Consider the following 21,024-nt stretch of genomic DNA (forward strand, 5'->3'; position numbering starts at 1 on the left):
CTTGTTAACGTCCAGCCCATTATCGGTATGTGTTGCCTAAACTAGAATGTTTAGTTGAAGTTATTCCGTGTATTTCGGCCATGGCGTACTCTTCCGCGCTATGTGGAAGCCCTGTTTCTCCGTCTTATCACGTACAATATAAGTTCCCTCGCTGTGGCATCTATTTGTTAATTTATATATTAGGCTGTCATTAAGTGCGTTTCTTTTAGAAAAGACAGATTAACTATGATATGAGTGATTATTATTACGTTGCTGAAATTACCACACGCATTTGAACTAATTGTTATAGAAATTAATACGGACATTGTGCCGGCACCCATGGCAAAATGTTCAGTTCTCTATTTATAGCGTGTGCACTTCCTCATGTTTTTTTTTTTCCACTTGAAGTGGGGAGGAGCAGTTGTTGGCGCTCAAAAAAGGGGCGGCTGCCCTTTGTCATACGGACCGCAAGTGCTACGCACTTAGACACATATACCCCTGTATATGGACAGTGGATAAGCTATTGCACTTAATGCGCACACAGTGATGTTACAGCGTAGTAGTGCAAACAACACATCAGCATTACAAAATAATACTAAGGCTAACAGAGCGAACAAACACATTGACACAATGTGTAAAAGCACTGCCACACAACATACAAAGAAAGAGTACAAATAAAGAGCGCTGCATGGCGTGCTAGCGGATCTGCTGTGCTGTTGCATAGTGTCCCTGTATCCACCGAAAAAAAATTGTGTGTTCTGTTCTTAGTTGGCTTTTCTGAGCTTTTGTAGTACTATTCTACCACAGTTAGCAATCTGATTGATGTGACCGAGCGCTATAACCATTATAAACGGGTTTGCATATTTCGCTCATTTAGGATCGACGGGCATCGATTCCGGTCGGAGTGTAGTGTTTGAGGAAGACAAATAGCAGAGAGTATTTCGCAGTAAAAAAGTTATCCAATCTTTTTTGTTGCGAGCTCCTGGGCTTTGTAAGATGACTGAGACAGGTATCAAGATAACGGGCAGTATTTAAACGCCTCACGTCATATATCTTGGCAGCTGCATTCATCGATGAAATTTGCATGTTCAATTTGCGTACCGAGCTTTTCGGCGTTCGCCAAACTTCTATTTCTTCCGGGTGTTTGGAAGAACGGATGGGGGCGGGGGGCAAACCATGTTATGGGCGAACCGTTGGAAACCGCCACTTGCACTGGCCTTTGCCTGTAGACGTCGCCTGTAGTTCCGTTAAGCGAATTTTGGCGTGAGATAGGCACGAGGGGCAGTGCTAGTCGTGCACTCTTGAGACATTTTGTACATTTTTTCTCATATACTTTAGCAACATGTCACCGCTATAGTATTATTGCTTTACACATTATACTAATTTAGCTTACTTTTATACAAGTTAAATATTCGCTGGTTTGTTACCACGAACCGCAGCGCCCAATGTTAACGAGAAAGTGCAGCAGCAAGGCAAAAAGAACGGTTTTGGTGGCACTTGCCAGTACACCCCGTATCGAAGGAGATGATACCAGTATGATCGATGCAGCTGTTGACCGATACATTGTTCCGAACTGCGCTAAACATCCCCAACACTGGCGTGCGTGGTCGAGCACTTCTCTCTCCCACGGCGTCAGTGATGACTATACGTACGCGCCGGTTTCCTTCGGGCCTCCGTTGAACGTGAGCCACCGCGGCCGGCGCCTCCGCATGACGACGAGAGCGCGCTTAGCCCGAGGCGCGACTCGAATAAAAAGCTCTCGGCTTTACCTGGACAGGAGCAGCGCGCTGAGAGCACAAAGTCAATCAGGCGTTCGGCCGCCAGGTTAAGCGCGCGGCATGGCCGGAGCTTGTGTGATTGATTTGCAATCAGAGGAGCTCTGATGTGGGCGAAAATGGGCCCGGCATCAGCGTCACATCGAATCACGGACGCGTCAGAGCAGCAGCGTCTCTATTGGATTACCGGAGCACCGGGCAGATTAGCGCCTCGGTCCGCGGGCGCGTCCGATCCCCCGGTGAGATATCGCAGGTGCCAACCGCGCCTTCTCTCTTCTCTCTCGCTCAGCCGCCCATCCGGACAATGAAAGGCGGCGAACAAAGGAAGAAAAAGAGAAGCACCGCCAGCCGCGACGGCACGTGCATGCGCGCGGGGCTGCGTGTTTGCACTCTCGACAGGACCCGGCGTTGCGTCGCCATTGGACTCTTCTCGTTCGCTTTAGCGTCGGCGTCGTTCAATCATTCACCGATAAACGTGCAGTACGCCACCCGCTGTTGTTGTCCGGGAGACTATAATCACTGACATTTCAGAGAGGAAGGTTCAAGAGAGTGTTCTTTCAGGTAGGGCGCGGACCCACCTATACGAGTACAGCAAAAAGAGCGCTGCTTCTTAAAAGGCATCACCATGCCGAAGTTCTTTTCGCTTCACGGGCGTTCGTGCAATAATATTATTACGGCAAGAGGCCAGCTAGGTGCTGTGAAGTTTTTGAAGTATTGGTAAGTTGCGCAAGACATGCGTCCGAGTATAGTTACTGCTACTAGTATACCACACATCCTTTCCAAAGATAATGCCGGGCTGCCTAGCGTGGTTGATGAAGTGGGTTATTTGTCACGGGCTGGCACTTGCGCTGCATAGAAGCTGTATTCTGCCTAGACTGCTTCCGATTGGTTACGTACTTACGGAACTCTTTAACGTATACAGAAATCGGCACCGTACATCAGAACAAGATCATATTGCTCTTTTTTTTTCTTTTTTTTGCGTTCCGCTCACGTACACGAACTTGTCTGTTGCGGACGGAAGTCGTACTTTGTTCTCAACAGCAGACCACTTAAATCGTTTTCTTCAGTGACAATTAATCTGACTCTCAGTGGTTACGTGAGGTTCATCATGCTCCGCACAGAAAAAGATCAGCTCCGTGAAAGCGTTTTGTGTCGTAGTACTTCCGATACGATCAAGTGAAAACATATACATTACATACCTTCTGACAGCTGAACATAAGTCTGCCAAGAAATCAAGCGAGCAACTAACGACAAATACATGGAACAGCACTCGCGCATTCAACAGTATCGATATAAATAGCGGGGCTTATAATGCGTGCCTTACAGACCTTTATTAAATTTCAAAGCGTACGTAGGGCGTATTTTTGCCAAAAGCTTTCTCTGAAATGACTGACCCTTGTCGCTTAGTGCTCAGCGTCGGCACAGTGTAATATAGAAAGCCCCGGTAACGGTTCAGTCCGACGGGCGGTACTCTTTGAAACAAAAGCGCGGGGGCAGCGTCATTGCCCGTGACTTAGCCTGCCACTTTCATCGAGCCTGTCCGAATGGCAGTCACCATGGCGACCGGTGCAACTGGCAACGCGTGGTCGAGGCACCATAAGTATAAGGCCGAGGGGCTGGGCCTCTCGCGCAAACGGAAATGGGCCTTCCGTGGAGCGCACCCTTCCGCCGCCACGAGCTCGACGTGGTCGTGTGCTGCGTTTTCCCAGCTACAACTGGCTCGGGCCGAGAGTGCTACATTGATAGACTTCGGTTGCTTTCCATTTTTTAAGGCGTGTGTTGCGGACGAGGAAAAAGGAAGCGTTGAATATGGTTTCAAACTTGTCATTTCAGAGAAGCCCATATATAGATATGATATGCGTTGATTGAAATACAGTGGTAAGGCACCGATTCATTGAGGATTCTGGAGCAGGGTTAGCCTTCAGATCGCAGCAAATGCCTTATCTGTAATAAACGCGAATTTCGCGAAACTATAATAATAATAAACATAATAATAAAAAGTGATTAGATGATTATACTGTCATGGCTATGCTGCATTCCATGGCATGTAGCAATTCTTCAACTGCAATAGACATAATGATGTTTTTAATCATTATTTTATCATTAAACCACGGCTATGTCAGTCGCGTGGTTAATCAATCAATAAATAAATCAGTCGAACGTTCCGATGAGAATAAACAAAAACACACTCGAGGCGTTAAGTAACGATCGAGTCGCCTTATTTCACACCTGTATATGCCTTGCGAACGTCTTCGCTTTTGCCATCGTCTTAAATAAGCGATTACGAAAAGCTTTCAATAGGCAAGCATGTTCATGTTACGGTCCAGGTCATGTATCGCGCGTGATCCGATCAGGTCCAAATTTAAGATGGTCACGAAACAATCAACCCTAATCAATTAACCGAAGATATATCAAGAATTTCAACAAGTTCATGAAACAAAGTCAAGTATATATTGGATGTAACTGGCGCGTTGCGAGCGTTTATTGTATTGATAGCCACGATATCCATTCCTTAGAGAGAAAAAGATGAAGAGCAAGGAAAGGGCAGGTAAGTTAACGAAGGATGTGCCGGGTTGGCTATACCTTACACTTGGGGAAGAGGAAAAATAGATGAAAGAAAGTAAAGATAAGAAAAATCATAAAGACGCAGTCAGTGTGAACACACTTGCAGAGGAATGTTAGCCGACAGTCACGAGCGTTCGTGTACACTCCAGTCGACTTCAAGAAGCGCAGTAGGGCTTCTGTCGCCTAGGAATGAACATAGCTCTCCTGACATCATGTAATGATGTTGAATAAACTGAATTGAATTGAATTGAATTGAATTGAATAACGGTTTTGATATACCTTTAGACGCACAGTTGAACATGCGCAGGTGCTTTGTATTTCACGAAATCACCTGCGAGCGTGCACAATTTTCCCCATGGAATCTCGCAGTGGCACACGGGTGAACCCAGCGGCTGAAACGATTCCTATTCAGTGTCACTGTATAGTGGCACGAACGTCGCGGTTTCGCTTTCCCGCGTTAGCCCACTAAAGGGCGGCAAATGCGGTAAGTACGCGTGCAGCCGCAGACGAATGAGATCACTCCTCGCTTCCCGACCCGATTTCCATAAGGTTGCCTCGGCATGCAGGAAGGCGCTGCGAAGCGGACGCGAGCTGAAGGGGCCGCGCGGCGCGGGAATCCGAAACCAAACCCACTTTAGAGGAGAGAGAGACCCACGGACAAGCGACAGATGGCCGTGGCAGATTGGTCCGGCGCATGGTTCGCGCCAAAGTTCGGGCTCCGCGCTCTGTAGCTGATGAGGCGCGTCGTTCGGAGCGCACTGACTTAACGGAGAGAGAGAACACCGCCCGGCGCGGCATCTGCTCGGCTTTAACCCAGCGCTTGGCTGCGTCTTCGAAATGAATGGATACACTTGGAAAGAAATAAAGAAAACTTGCAGGCCCACTGACTGACAGGATTAAGTTCAGAAGTAGCGTGCTCTGCAGCTAAGTATGCCGCATTACTTGAGCTAACTATAGGTTCTGCCTCGTGTAAAGGGACACAGTTTGATTGCCGGTCAATAGCAGCGGCATTTATGCAAACGGGCGGGGAAATACAGTGGCAGAGATGTCATGAAGTTTCGTCGCAGCCGTTAGCAATGCTAATACGCTGCGGGCGCACAAAACTGCGGGCGCAGTTTTGTGTGTCAAGCACCGAGCCTATAGCTTCGCACATCTTGCCGGACGTCTATGTGACAGCATATTACGTAGAAGCGTATACTGTGCAGGAAGTGCAAATCGAATGCACCAAGCAATGGGTTCCGTGCATTTATGCGCCTCACTAATAGGTTATTCTTTTGAATTTGGCCAAATCACTGTGGCCAAATCAGGTGTTTTCGTTGGAGCTCTCTACTTAGCTGGTCTGACGTACGCGCGAATTTGTGTTCTTTTTGCGACAGCCTCACGCAGCATGCTCTTCTTTATTGCCGCGAAAAATCACTGCCATGGCGCCACAGCAATTAACAGCACGCTGCACCGGCGGATTCCACTTTGCTCGCAACCACCTGCTGGCGACCGACATTGCATTAAAGAAGCTGTCTTCTCGCTACTCTTTTCTGGCGTCATGGCGTGCTTCGCAAACTATATAGATAAGTTATGTCGAGAGAGTTTGGGTTCCTCGGGCTGAAGTCAACTGCACCGAGTGCCGAAGCCTTCGACAGATTTTCTTAACGACGTTTCGAAAGTCATTCCAGACGCCACATGCACGATCCCTGTCGCCGCAGCAGCCCTGTTTATGAGTATCCTTCACTTTTGTGACAGCCACCTGCAGGCATTCTGAAGCTATATCGTATTCCCCCGGCAGACAGCTTATCATGAGCGTTTGTATATAGCTCTCTCTTTCGAGTCTATTCACCCTCTCGTTTCTTTCTCCCTCTCTCCTCCTTCCATTCGTCCTGTTCTATATTTTTTTTTTTGAATTTTTTTTCTGCGTCTCTTTTCTTTCCCGCTGCCCCCTTCTGCCAACATGACGTCCCGCGCTTGAGCAGTAGGTATGCCGCGCGCTGGAGTCGCGGGCCTCGTATCTCTCCCGACGGTCGTGGCCGATTTATGTCGGCGTGTTTTATTCGCCTTTCACGTCTCCCTCGACTCGGTTCCCGACGACGACGACGACGAGCGATGCCATATTTCAGCGGGGCTGTGCTCTGCGGCGCAGCTATCAAATGTCACCGGGGCTTAAAAACTCCCCCCCCCCCCCCCCCCCCCCCCCCATGCGCGCTGGCTAGACACGCGGACTCGCTGGCTTCAGCTTCTAACCGCCCCTCTCACTCTCCTTCTGCCCCCCCCCCCCCCACCTCGTGTGCCCCCTTTCTTTTGGAGGGGCGTGGTGGGGGCGGATGGGGGTCTGCGAGAGAAGCCTGCCGAAGCTGGTAACTCAATGCCGCGCGTGCTGGAGCCGGTGGCGGCAGCGCCACCCGTCCTCCCACGCGCCTCTTCTCTTTGATCTTCTTCCTACGTCGAGCGCGAGCGAGTCCGAATCACGATCGAACGTGTATCACCGGCGACTTTTCAAGTCCAGAGAAGCGAACTCGCGAGGCTCTCGTTGCGTCGCGGTGGTTTTGTAGACGCGCTGCCGCCGCTTCTTCCTGCTATACACCCGCGCTCCGAGGTCATCACCGTCTTCTGGCTGTCGTGGTTCTTTTTAGTTTTTCTTTATTATCTGCAATATCATTATTCTTAGATCACGAATCTCCTAGTCGGAACCGGTACCCGCTGCTCCGTGTATCATTCCGACCAAGCGGCGCTTACTAAAACGTTCTTTCCGGCGTATGGCGGGCGTAGTGAGTAAGTGGGGATCGGGGCCTGCGGCTCCTTGCGGTCTGCATTTCGCGTATCCCGACACGTGTTCGCGGCGGCCGTCATGGCACAAACATCGTCTCGTTTTAACACGCCATGGCCATGCCGCATCATCTCACGGTGGCGCATGCGCAACTATATTCCCTCCTCCCTCGTCTTAGCCCGGGTGCGTAACTGAAACAAAAAAGAACCAAATGAAAATGAAAGAAAGAACCTGCACGCCGTTTATTAAAAAAATATACGTACGTGACATCAGGTGCGAGCCAGGCGAAGCATCGTAGCGAATTGGGCACCAGGTTCTCCCACCCCCGAACCTCGCCCCTCCATCACCAATACCTCGGAAGCCATCTGCAGATTGCCCGGGGTGAAGCACGACCATGCCGTGTCCTAAACGGCCGGGCCGTCGGCGGCGCGGCGCGCACTGCCCACTTCTTATAACGTTGCATTCCCCAGCTTTCTGGCACCAAAAGAAATAAAAAGAAAGAAAGGTTTAAGGAACGAAAGATAAAAGACGCGAGAGAGCTACCGCGGGACGCTGCGCGGTGGCGCGAACCTTGCGTTTGTTGCGGTCGCGGCCGGGGCCGTCTAATTGTCGGCCGACCGGTCGGCTTCGGAAGCCGCTCGGGACGAATCGTTCTTCTCGGCGACGCTTCTCACGTACCGACCTCCCCGGTGGCCGCCGCTCGAGCCCCCGTCGTCGCCGTCAGTGATCCTGTCGGCGCGCGACATTTCAGCAGGGGTCTCACGTCGCTCGCTGCTGTCCGATCCAGTTAGTGGCTTCAAGTTTCGACAGATGGGCCCATCCTCCGCTATTGCGGCTTTTATTTTTCTCAAGGAGCGACTGTAGGTCGACCTTCCTATTTTTACGTACATTTTGAACGGTCGACGACTTCTTTTGCCTTATATAGCCTCGCTCGTCCGCCGTCCGTTCATTGTTTTTCTTCTTTTTTGTGCTCCGCGGTGTATATATACAGCGTTTCTACTCTACCGCGCTGCAGGGTAGTTTTCTTTAAAGCGCAGACGACGGGCAAGGGAACGAGGTGCTCATTAAGTGCGACCCGATCGTTCGAGAGCGTAGGACGGGAACGTGCGTTCTCAGGCCCCTTGAAAACACCCATACACACGTGCATACACGTCTGCGAATCTTTCTGTCGCACAGCTATAGGTGAAGCAACGTGGCTTCGCGGTTACGATGTTCTGTTCTGCTCGTTTACTCCAAAGTTAGCTGGCACGCTTTACAATGCAGCTCCGGCTTTTAATATCGGTCATTTAAGGGTATCTCAACAAATATTTAGCTGGCGAGTAAGCCAGCACGTGGTTGCTACTTAACGGACGCTATTGACGTTTCGTTCTGACATGTCCAGCCCTCCTCCCGCCGCGGACCATCATCGGTGGTTCCTATATATGGCCCGCATCCTAGAAACTTGCGGCACTTTATTAAAGAAAGCCAGATGATATGCACACTATAGTATGAGGCGCACAGCCTGTTTTGTGCTTCGAACAGGCCAAACTGTCGAAATATAAAAAGGATGGTATACGCTGGGCTAGGGGCATGAAACGAATACCGCGGTGTATATGATCGCCCACATGACCTCTTTCGGCGCAGCGTGGTTTAAGTGTCATTTTTTGGCCTTCATAATTTCCACTCTGTAAGGGGACACTCTCGCCTCATGCACACTTCTATTGTTGAGTTCTTGTTCTTTAATCACATGACATTTACAGAAAGACGCCACGATGATTACATACACAGTGTGGCATTAGTGAACCGTGGGCCATAATTAGCGTCCATCTGTAGTCATGTCTTACGTGAAAGTGATATCGCTTGAATGAGGCTTATATATGCTTAGCAATATATTTAACAATTCGGAGTGCAATGCCCACGAAAAACCGCAGTATCAAAACTTAAAAGCGGCATTAGCGATACACTTGAATATTGTAAAATTATGATGACTGCATCTATACTACGCTACATGCAGTTCTCGTGCATATTTGTGTTGGAATGATTTCAGGGAGCCCATGTTTTCCCCCCTTTTTTATCGTTTAAGATTAAGACGTTAGATCACTGTATGGTCTGCTTGAATGGTGCCGATAACCTTCGACGCGAACAGTCACACATTAATATAGGCAGCCAAATTTGCAGGGATCTCGAGTTCACGATTCTTAGAATCAATAAATGACCAGTCGTGTAACTGTTCAGCCTTGTCATTAGTGTGAATTTGATTGCGTTCTTAAGCAGATTATTCTTTGCGTATGCGCTGTGTTTCTGAAACCGATGTGACGTATTTGTTCATGGCTCTGCAGTGTCAATGAATTACCTTTTCCTCGCGCTGAACGAGCGCGCGTTAGTATATAGAGCGTTGCGAGCACACGTGACACGGAGGTGAATCGCCGTATACGCCATTGGCAACAATGAACTGAAGTGTCAGCTCATGCGAGTTCCCATAGACGGTGCGCAGGTGCAGAAAATAATAATAATAAAAAGGAGCCTCCACATTACGGCCATCTTCCTCTGTTACTCCAGGTATACGGTGTATGCCGTCAGAAAAGCACCGCGCGAGACCGTGATATGGAAGGCGGTGGAGAGCGCTCGAACCCCTCGCTCCGTCTTCGTCGTGCACGGTCTGCGTGTCTATCACTCTGCGGCGCGGGGTGAGGAAGTCATTCACAGCAGCCCCGTCGGAGCTCGCGATCTCTGCGGAGAGACGGGTGGCGCTCGGATATTTTCATAAGCGCGCCGCCGGGTATTGACACTCGAGATATCCGTGCGCGCCGCCGTGGATATATGGGTGCGCCGAAGGAGACGCCGAGGGCGAGCCAATGTTTATAGGCGAGCCACGAAAAAAAAAAAAAGAAAGAAAGAAGAAATAATAATACGAAACGGCTAGAGAAAGAAGTGAAACTTCTGAGAGACTCCCGAAGGTCCGTCGCACCCATATACAGACAGCAGCGGCGGCGGCGACGCTCATGGCGACAGTGCCGGGCGAATGTACAGCGCGATGCGCGAGCCCTTCTTTTCGAGTTCTATATTTAGGAGGATCGCCGGGACCACAGATCGCAGGACGTCCCGTCGCAGACGCCTTCGGCGGCTGTCCTACGACGGGGCCTTAAGTCGCCGCCGGCTCCGGTGGCGCGACTCAGTTTGCCGATGTCGAAGCGCCCTCCTGCTCTCGCAGGGAACCCCCCCCCCCCTTTCTGCCTTTCGGCTTCGTGGTGAATGCAGCACCCTGCGAGCGGGCGCGTAGCCGGGACCCACACGTCGGATTCCAGTCGGGCCCGCATTTCTCAAGCCGCGTAATAAACGACCGCCGGCGCCCCGCCTCGTGTTATCCGCGGATAAGACAGGGGCGCGACGAGTGAACGCTGCTTTCCCCTGCTGAGAACGCGAAGCGTGGCACAGCGGAAAGAAAGAGATTATGCAGAGAAAATAAAATACGATCGCTGGCTTGAGTTAGAAATAAAGAAGACTATAGAAGTCGTCGCATTATATAACTCCATACCAGCGTTCTATGAAAGTTGCTTGCCGGCGAAAGGAAAAACAAAAAGGGGTACAACACGGAGATCGCCCACGACGACCATGTCGGATCGATGCGCGGTGATCTTGTCACAAGTGCGGACCGCTCGCGGTTCGGTGATTAGCTCGTAAATTGTGCGAAACCCGCGGGCCGCCCTGCGGGAGTTTTCTTAACATGCTAATCGAAAGCGATAACGCTCGTTACACGCGAAAGAAATGTCGACGTACAGGACGAGCGGCTCACGCGGGTGGCGGTTTCTTTACTATGTATCAGCATGCATGCGGAGCAATGATCTTCGCCTGCGTGGCGAGCCCTTCCTTGATATTAAAACTGACAACGCCGCGTTTATATGCTCTGTTTCAGAGAAACGGGTGCACCACAACCACCATCTTTGGCTGGCTGGATAAATTTTCACTGGAAGTTGCAATTCTTTCGGCGCTGTATATATGCTCTCTCATGAGAACGTGACTGAAGGGTGCCTGATCATGCAATTTAATCATTGTGTTTTGGTTGACCCGGCGGTGCTTTATCGTCTTTGCATATGTCTTGTTGTGCATACTTTTTTTTTTTTAATGTGCCCTGTTTTGAGCTTTTCTCTATACTGCTCGAGAAATAAAGGGGCGGCCTTTCGATAGCAGAAACGTTTCGGGGGGAAACGGAAACGAAGAAAAATATTATCAAATTTAGGGGTTTTACGTGCAAAACCAAAGATCTGATTATGACGCACGCCGTAGTGGCGAGTTCGGGAATAATTTTGACCACCTGGGGTTCTTTAACGCGCTACCAATGCATGGTACGCGAACGTTTTTCAATTTCACCCCCATCGGAATGCGGTCACCACGGCAGGAATTGAACCCGCGGGGACCTCGAGCTCAGCAGAGCAACGCTATAGCCACTGGGCTACCACGGTGGGTCAACGAAAACAACTGTACACAGCAAAAAAAAAAAAAAAAAAAAAATCTAGAGTTGTGGTTTCTTTTCTCTTGTAATTGCTTATTTGAATCGGCAACAAACTATTGTCTCAGTATCCAGGCTGGCACGCAATAAAATTTTTTGATGGAGAAGGCAGCCTATTCGTTTTTTTTAAATTCTTATTCGCTGATGGATTGTGAAGTGTTCGACAACCGCACGTGTTCATACTGAGAGTATTTTCTTCCCTCTCTCTCTCCTTTCTTTCTTTTCATACCTCTAAACCCCCTTCCCCGTGTAGGAGGAGGAGAAAGAGAAAAAGCAGAAGGCAGGGAGGTTAACCAGAATAACGACCGGTTGGCTACCCTACACCGGGGGAATGGGAAAGGGGAACCCAAAGATGACAGGGAGAGAGAGGAGGGAAGGAAAGAAGGGAAATTAGCGGTCAGTTCGCTGACGCGTGTGTTATTGCACTCATGTCACAGACGTTCACACAAGCCCGTCTCACTCAAGGAGCACAACAGTGCCTTCACCACTTTATGGGCCGACAAGCGATTGGGGGCGGTGTTCCAGCAGCACCTGCGTGTAGGGTAGCAAACCGGACGTGCGTCTGGTTGACCTTCCTGCCTTTCGTTTCTTCTTTTTCCTCCTCCTCGTTCTTATTCTCTGAAGTAAACTGGATAATTGTCACCACGGATTTCTGCTGTAAATTCATTTACTTTCATTTTTATTGCTAAGGAGGTAGGCGTAGCTGCCACCATACGGTGACAAGTTTTTCTATATTTTTGTTCATTTTATAATCACCATAGTTATTAACAACAACAGTCCAGAAATATTTTCTGTGAGGCTTGACAAATGAAACTCCTTAGCGGCATTGCGTTCACGATCGCTCGAAGAGCCCAGCGACGCTGCAGCTGTTCCAATTGGCGCAAATTGAAGTGCGAATGAGCAAGCACTCGTTACTTCGACTGCTCGACTACTTTGTTTTGGACACCATAGAAATCATGATTGATAGGTTTGCGAATCTGTTCAGTGAGATCGGTAGGCGAGTGATACCTCATTTCTGAACAACGGAAGTGTGCTGACATGAATATCAATGCAGATGGGTAAAAATTGCGCAATGCAGAGAAATAGAGCCGGCTTACTTAATTTAGTCTCCTGTGACTCCACCGCACGATAACGCTTCTCCGCATGCACCAACTGTTTTTCAAGATGCACCAGCCCAGAAAATTTTAAATGCTTCGCGTCATTCTCCTTGCATGATGCATTTGTCCCCATGTGACTTCCATACGTCTGGAATTCTAATGAACGCCTCAAACTGGCAACAATTTCAATGCGATCTGGACGTCGTAGCTGCGATAGTCAAATTATTCAAGAAGAAAGCGGCGTCATCTTCAATAAGGTTATCCACCATCAATTCAAGCACCACAACACACTTCTGAATGTCCTTGCGTACTTCCTTCAAGGAATTCTTGACTATTACTGCTTTCTTACTGTGTATATTATATTAACTAAAGTAACACAACAGAGGGAAACAAAGCATGACTGGGATGCGGAAACGTTAGTTTTCCGCAACTATCTCACCACTTGTTCAGCATAAATACTTGGCTTATTAGCGGAGAAAACGAAGAGTTAAGTTTCCTTCGTAAATTTTACGCTATATAACATGCCAGGCCATCAGCCAGGCTAACTTCTCGAGTTCCTCATTATAGTCAACATCTCTCTCTCTCCCCGCTCCGTGTAAATACCACCTACGTGACATTCCATAAACTTAGTTATAAGACACGTTAGCTGAAATACATACTTTCCTTTAATGTCCCTGCCTACTGATGCATGTTTTCACCCTCATTAACGTAGACACACGAACGAGTTTTTTTTACTTGATTGATTCTCGTACGTGTGGACATCTTTCCGTTAGTGTAATTGCCATTGTACGAACTATATGAGGAGAACTCTCTCTCGTTCTCCGTTTATCCTTTCTTAATCAACTGAGCAAACTGGGTCGGACATTTCCTCGCGTGGAGCAAATACTGAAACCTGTTCTCGACCTTTCTTCTTCTTCCTCCAGGAGGCCTCACACGATGGACTGTCGCTGCCCGTCATGCGGCCACCGATGACGTGAGGAGACCGCGACGAGCCTGACGCGTGCGTACGGTTCAGCGATGGCGTCGTCGCCGCCACTGCGGCAACCACGGTGGCCACTGCTGTGGCTGCTCTCTCTCTTCGTCGGCGCCCTGCTGCTACCGGCCCGACCGAGCAGGGCTTTCGACTGGGGTAAGCCTGGCCCCCGAAAGGAGCGCCCAGTATTTCCAAGCGTGGCCTATAGGAGACGCGTGGCAGAAACATGCGAGTGCGCTGGGCAGCGCAGGTTTCTCCACGGTTCTCCCGCGTAACGCGCTCATTCGCGAATTTCCTTCGCGCTTTCAACGTATACCCCTCAAATGGTTCATGCACACAAATTTTTCGAGGCCATTTGTTTCCAGGCCATTTGCTAGCACATAGTTATTCCCTTCCTCTTACATACCATACCCTCAATCCTCTTCCACAAAGTATGTACGTATAGTTATGATGTGATCTTGCTGTATCCCTCTTGCGTTACTCCGCCTTTCCAATGGCGGTTCGATACTCAGGCCCTCGACAGGCCAAAGAGGATAAGACGCTCTTTTAGCTAAGTTTATTATGAGTGCAATTTTCATTGTAAGTGACGCTGGCGAACAACACCATGCGCAAACTATTCGCGTTACTTATGATATCAACGTATCAGTAAGTTGTACTTAAAGGCCCGGCATCACTACCACTGTTTTGTAGGATAATGTGGCCAGAGCCTTTGACATAATAGACTATATGTGCCGCTCATTCGCTTGCTACTTCTGATGAAGTGAGCGAGCAGGTACTTGCAACATGCATGCATTCTTCCTTTCATTTGCTTCTTGCTTACTTGGCAAGGCAGTGATAGTTTCTTGCCTTACGCGGGATATAACTTCGCACTTATTAGAATCAAGCACATATTTAGCGGAAATATGAGCAATTCCGGTACCGCATGGATACAGACAGGAAAAAGTTTCACGCGGTCCACTGCTAAATTTGGTCATTTTTTTTTTCTCTAGAAAGCGTTGGGAAGCTTGGTTGAGCGTAACCAAGGTCGTTATCTACACTACCGGTCTAGCGGCGAAATGTCCCCGACGTCGTCAACTGTCTCGCAGTCGTGCATGGAGGGGGTTTAAAATTTCATCCCGTGACAGCCCCTTTTTTTTCGCATGCGCCGCTGTGGAAGAAGCCGCGCAGGCCGCGCGTCTTAGTCACAGCGGAGATTACAACAATATGCATGCAACTGCAGCAGGCTCCGGAAACTTGATCGCAGCTAATTGTATAAGCAGCCCTCCTCTTCTGCCGTCTGAGCCGTCGCTCGCGAGGTTGCCCCAGCGCCCTCCCTCTCGCTCTGTCAGTGCGTCATTTTGTTATCGTCCGTTAGCATCGAGAAGCGATCATCAGCCGCGGCTGCGGAGCGGCAGCAGTTGGCTGATGTTTGCGCCGTTTCTGCCGTCATACAAGACGGTGCGACGCCTAGCTTCTCGGAAGGCTCCACGATAGGATCGCTACGGGTTGGGGGTATGCCACCAGGACACATGGGCTGAGTCTTTTTGGACATCGGGCCCACGGCTGAGGACGCCCCTTACCGTGAGAACAGAACGCTGGTGGAGCGCTGCCCACCCTCTACCGAGAAGCAACCCGCACCAGAGGCTTGCAAAATGAAGAAAGCCGCCTGAGCGCGACAGCGCTGAATAGTACATATGCACTATATCGCCGCTGCCAGTATATAGTGGGTTTAAATACAGAGCGATATCACGTGCCCTGGGGGATTCAACATTAAACAATCCTCTGTAGGTGTATCCGTTTCAGTGCATACGTGTGTGCGTATATACATATACACTATGTGGATGCGTGTGTTGGCACCGACCTACAACAACATAAATTGATTTTCTATGAAAGCCCGCATGCGCGTTGCGATTTCCTCAAAGCGAGATGAGAACGATGTTTCAGCCGGTGCTTGCGGGCCAAGGCTTATTCGAAGTGTTTCCTTTTCGGCCGCAACCTAACGTTGGTTTATGGTAGTAGCTTCCACTCGGCCTGCTAGATTCTTGCTGATAGTTTCATGACCTGGGGACGCAACGACGTTACGAATTTGTTATGAGCGAGGTATACGGCATATGTAAGAGCTGCATGCCAGCGCGCTTTTTTCGAAAGGCAGCGTCAACTTGTTCTTTTACTGATACTATAACAATAGTAACTATAGAAATCAGTTCTACGTCCAAAAACTACAAAAAAGCGATAAGCGATGTCATAATTAAAGGTGCTGGACTAGTTTATATCACCTGAAGTTCTTTAAGCTTCAGCTTTACGCAAAGACACGGACATCTTTGCATTCTGCCTTCCATGTGGGACGAAGCAGCTACGGTCAGGAATTGAGCTCTTGACCTCGCCGTCAGTATAGCAGTCGCTTAGGCACGAAAGCAGGTAACTTCAACTTCTTAATTCTAATCATGCTCAACTCTCAGGCCATACCAATACGGTGATCTCCCTGCGTTTCTATGGATCTAAATACAAAGTTAGTACAGAAATTACAGCAACGACAAAGTAATCCGCTGCGCCGACTGGTTTGTCCCGGTGGTTCCCAGGCACTGTGATGTTTTGGACGAATGACAAAATGCGAAGCTGAATGGACTAGAGGTAATGTTTTTTACTGTGTCCGAACTAGAGCCCCTACACTGAAAACATGTTTCGTATGCAAGAGTTTGGTTGTATGGACAATTTAGCGCTGGCTATTCGAATTGCAAACCTATATAGTATTGTTTGCGATGGCAGCTTGCCGATCACCAACAGTTCTTCAATTATGGCGTTTTACGGGCCAAAACCACGATCTGATTATGAGGCACGCCGTAGTGAGGGACTCCGGAATAATTTGGGCCACCTGGGGTTCTTTAATGTGCACCTAAATCTAAGTACACGGGTGTTTTAGCATTTCTCCCCCATCGAAATGCAGCCGCCGTGGCCGGGATTTGATCCCGTGACCTCGTGCTTAGCAGTCCAACATCATAGACACTAAGCAACCACGGCGGGTCACCAAAACTTCTTATATAAAAACTAAATGCTCTGTGAATTCTGTGACAAGGCCCGTATTCACAATAATTAACTTACATTTCTTCTCTGACCAGCGTTCGAGCACCCGGCGCTCGTGATAGCGACGTACGGGGTAATAAGATGATGATTTACTTAAGATAATTTATTTAATTAGCGGGCCACGTTCTACAGCTTTAAATGATGGGTAGGTTTACAGCTGTAAACGCAATGTTAGGAGGACTTATATCATCTCTTGTATTTGTGATTGGAGCGAGAAATTACTACTAAGTGGCTGCTGGCTGCACGCTTGTCTTGCATTAATATGGTTGCATGAGAGGAAAGCATCATCACTTTTCGGATGAACAGGCCGTACAATTCTTTTTTTTTCTTTTTTTAAATCTCTTTTTTTATCTTCGACTGATTCCTAAGAGTCAGATGTTGGCTATCGTTAAAGACGGGTCATGCATGTAAACATGTCTGCACCTGCCGTCAGTTATGGGTAGCATGTAGAAAAAGCAATCATTTCGGAAAAAGCTCGTTCAGTGACCGCAGAGACACCATCTGACGTGTTGTTCGAGTATTTATGTGTTTCTTGAATTTCATCTATAATGACGCCGATGAACTTGCCGTTATTAGGAAACTTCTGCCACACGCTATTTATATATAGCGCGCACACGTCTTTCACGTGAGTGCAAGCACCCCTACGCGATACATACCTCTTACCTCACGAGTGCGTATTCGTTAGAACTCCACATCCCACAAGGTCGCCAACGGCTTCGATATATAAATATATATAATAAAGAAATCGCGCGAGTTCTCTTCGGTATCCCATTAATGGCGCACTTGCCCTATTCCCGTACCCATCTGGGCGTCAATAGTGCGGGTTTCGCACTCGTAACGACTTGGACTGCCCCGGCTACCAGCCACAAATCATTCGGTTCAGCGCGGAGACTCCTAAGAGAAAGTTAAATAACAAATGCGAGCCGCGCCTCGGACCGGAAACCGCGATTTTGATCAGCCGACTGTGCCACCAGGCTCTCTGTGGTGACGAGAGCGTTTTAATGACGCGGAGTGCGTGGCTGTCTGGCACTGGCACCGGATCGGCGTCCTTTACCGGGAGGGGGTGAGCGGCGGCCTCTAGCTTCTTCATCTGCATAGTGTGCGGGACGTTCACCCCCCCCCCCCCCTCTCACCCCACAGCGTTCGCTTCGATCGAAAAGAACAGGCAAACATACAGAAGGGAGTAGGTTTGGTCTGGGAAGACCGTACTCGCCAAGCCTAGTGCGATTCTCGAGCTCAATGAGACGTCAGGATGTGAGTAAGCGTGTGCGCGCTCGTGTGCGCGTCCAAACAGACATGCGAGTATTGCCGCACGGCGCGCCTTTTGCGGAGACGCGCCCCTCCCCCCGCCTCCTCTTTGACGGCCCGGGAGGAGCCGCCGCCAAGCGCTGGAGCGAGAGAGAGCCGACGCAGGCAGCGGAAGCGTCCCTCCGGATGTTCGTGATCAGCACGGCCCGTATCGCCCCGCGCCGCCGACTACGACGAAAAGGAGACGACGACAGGCGCCAACACAGGAGCGCCGTGCTCGCGAAAGCGGTGTCCGCATGGCTCGCGCCGGCCCGCCGCCCGATGGAGAACGGCCCTCGGCAAGCACCGTACGGCGCTTGCACTTCGTTCGTATCGTGGCCGACCAGGCTAAGGATCATGCCGACCATGCCATCGTAACCGAACGGCGAGGAAAATAATTCGTTGGAACTCGCCATACAGCGAATTATTTTTCAAGCGAAGCTTGTATTGGCTGACTTGTGTCGGGGTCGGTGTACGCGGAAAACGATCATCATCAGCATTGCCTCGAGCGTCGTCGTCTTCTTCCGCAGCTGGGTCGTTGGCGCTCCTCGGTTTGCGCTCGTGCTCGGCACGCGCTCGTGCCACTGCTGCCGTGTTCGTCGTCGTCGTCTTCTTCCACAGCTGGATTCCTTGCCTCTCATCATTCCAGCGTAGAATTTCACTTCTCTTCTGTCGTCGTAATGGGGAAGCCGCATTTACGGGGGCATGAGCCATTCATTGTCTTACGTAACATACAGATTTAATTTTGAAGAAATTTAATTTCGAAGAATCGCAAGTGGCAGCGGGCGAATGCAGCTAACCACGCCGCTGAGCAAGCTCGAGACATGGAACGCAAGCGACAACGGTGGACGAACGAAGTCCACCGTTGTCGACATACCCATAGACGTGCCGACCCGACCGTGAGGGCTTCCCTAGCCAAGGCTCGAAAGTTGCACGAAAGGGAAGGAAAAGTACGGTTAAAGTAAGTAAAAGTGTACCTTCGGTCAGGTACACACACGACTCGCTTACCCCTATTTTCTCTGATTTTTTTTTCCTATACATTTTCACCGGGAGCAAGGTGACAGGCGCGGCGAGAGGAAGCTTCTCGTGCGGATTTGCTGTAGCGAAATTAGGGACAACGTGAGCGCCTGAAAGGAAGGGACAAACTTCTGAATCGATGCCCTATCTTTATAAAAAAGTGTGTATTTTGCTTGGTTCCGGCGACGGTAACCCGACGTCAGCGTCTGCCGCCGAAGGCGAACGTAGACGCGGTATCCCGACGCCCTATGACACCGTACACTGGGCCGCCTATATACATCCTGTTTGCTACCCTATACAACTTTAAGATAAATTAAGGACACAGGAAGTTATAGAGAGGAAGACAAGGGTGCTTGCGCGCGCAGGGAACCACACTGTGCAGTTAGAGACAGACGTTCACGCAAAGGTTTACTCGGGCCATGGTCCTACTCAACAGTCTTAGATGCGCTCAAGGACTCTCACTACTTGCTTTTCCCTGCGAGTCGACAGACTGTTCATATATATTGTTAGGCGGCACAAGGAAGATCGGCATCCTTTATACTCATATACCGTATAATTGCGATGACCTTGTGATCGGCAGTACATGGGTGCTATACGTCAGGTGTCTCTGATGTCTATGGGAAGAAGCGCCCGGGCCGCGGCGGAAGCGAAGCGGTTCGTGTGTTCGGTAGCCCACTTCACGCCGAGGTTGCTGCTAGCCGCAATATAGGCTCGTTGCTCGTCGTGATCCTCCGCGATATTGAAATTGGTTTTAACTCATTTGCGGTCGGGAATCTAAGCGCACGACGGCTGCGTGCTGCTAGAGCGTGGGTCGCCCGTTCGCAAAACGAAGCGCGCGCTTTCTTTCCCACGGATTCGCGCTTCGAGGCGTCTCGCTTCCCCAAACAAACTTGCACCAGTTCCTGCGGGTTTTCCCCAGGTTCGGTGCGAGGAAACCTTCTTGTTGCCGCTTCTCCATTGCGCGTCTCACAAAGAAGACGTTCGAAACCGCCGCGGTGGCGAGTGGCGGCGCAAGAGAGGCGGCGCACAAGAAAGGCCTCATTTTCTTTCTTCTTCAGCCCGCGCGGCCCTTTTTTCAAGGAAAGGCGGCGCTTCTCGTGCGGCAGATGTGATTCAGGAGCGCCCGCCGGTGCAAAATATCCCCTCCGAGAAAGAAGCTCAGTGTGCCCGGCCACGGAGAGAGAGACTTTCTGCGGTTCGCGTTGGGGCGCGAAGCCGACGTCCAATTAGACACGCTCCGCGGGGGTCTATTTTGAGGAAGCCCCCGCCAGACAAATGCCGCCTCGGGGTCCGAGCCGCCCGCGTCCCTTCCCGCGGTGTCTCGCCGCCTTCGAATGATGGGAGAGGGGGGGGGGGACCGAGGAGAAAAGGATAGCGGCGAGCGAGACTCCGTGCTCGCGATTTTAATTGGAGCAACAGGGAAGTGGCAACATTGCGGATCCCATTTCTCGAAGGAGAAAGACGGCTGCCTCCGCGCGGCTGTCAACTCACGAGAGCTTCCTTCCTTATGAAACCACAGGCGCCTATCCCATGGTATCCAGACAAACAAAAACACAAACAAGCAAACTAACAAACAAATACAGAAACAAACAAGCAAACAAACAAATTTCGTTTTACATCGGCTCTTCGTATAGTGGTGCCAGGCGTGTGGTTGACGTTGTGCGACAAGTAACGTTTCAAAGACATGTTCCATTTAATAATAGTATACTCCCGACGCCCATTAAGCAGAAGCATCCTGCAGCAGACATAAACACGCGCAGATTTGCTGAAACAATTAAATGCACGCCAATCCTTGAGACAACCAAAGCGAGACCACCAGTGCGTCCGTTGCTTGTGTATGTGTCCGCATTCCACCGCATGCTAGATACTCGAGGGAGCCTATACGGGTTTTGTAATCACCTCCTCGAAGTGCGCATGTAGAAAGGCCAAATAGAGAGTATACAGGGGGGGTGCACCGTCAGGTACATCAAATGCACACCAACGAAACTAGACTGCATTTCGAGGAGTAAATTGCGCCCGTACCGGGTCAC

General features: G+C 49.9%; 1 protein-coding gene across 3 annotated transcripts in view; it reads left to right on the forward strand.

Moving 5' to 3' along the window:
* Positions 1 to 21,024, forward strand: part of LOC119436605 (discoidin domain-containing receptor 2-like) — a 254,289-nt gene that overhangs the window by 120,051 nt on the left and 113,214 nt on the right. For all 3 annotated transcript variants that reach the window (XM_049658987.1, XM_037703508.2, XM_037703509.2), the window contains exon 2: positions 13,581 to 13,786. In XM_049658987.1, the coding sequence (XP_049514944.1) occupies positions 13,675 to 13,786 (112 nt within the window). In that variant the 5' untranslated portion in view covers positions 13,581 to 13,674. The remainder of the gene's footprint in view (positions 1 to 13,580; positions 13,787 to 21,024) is intronic.

Source organism: Dermacentor silvarum, chromosome 1, assembly GCF_013339745.2.
Source record: "Dermacentor silvarum isolate Dsil-2018 chromosome 1, BIME_Dsil_1.4, whole genome shotgun sequence".
Taxonomy (NCBI): Eukaryota; Metazoa; Arthropoda; class Arachnida; order Ixodida; family Ixodidae; genus Dermacentor; species Dermacentor silvarum.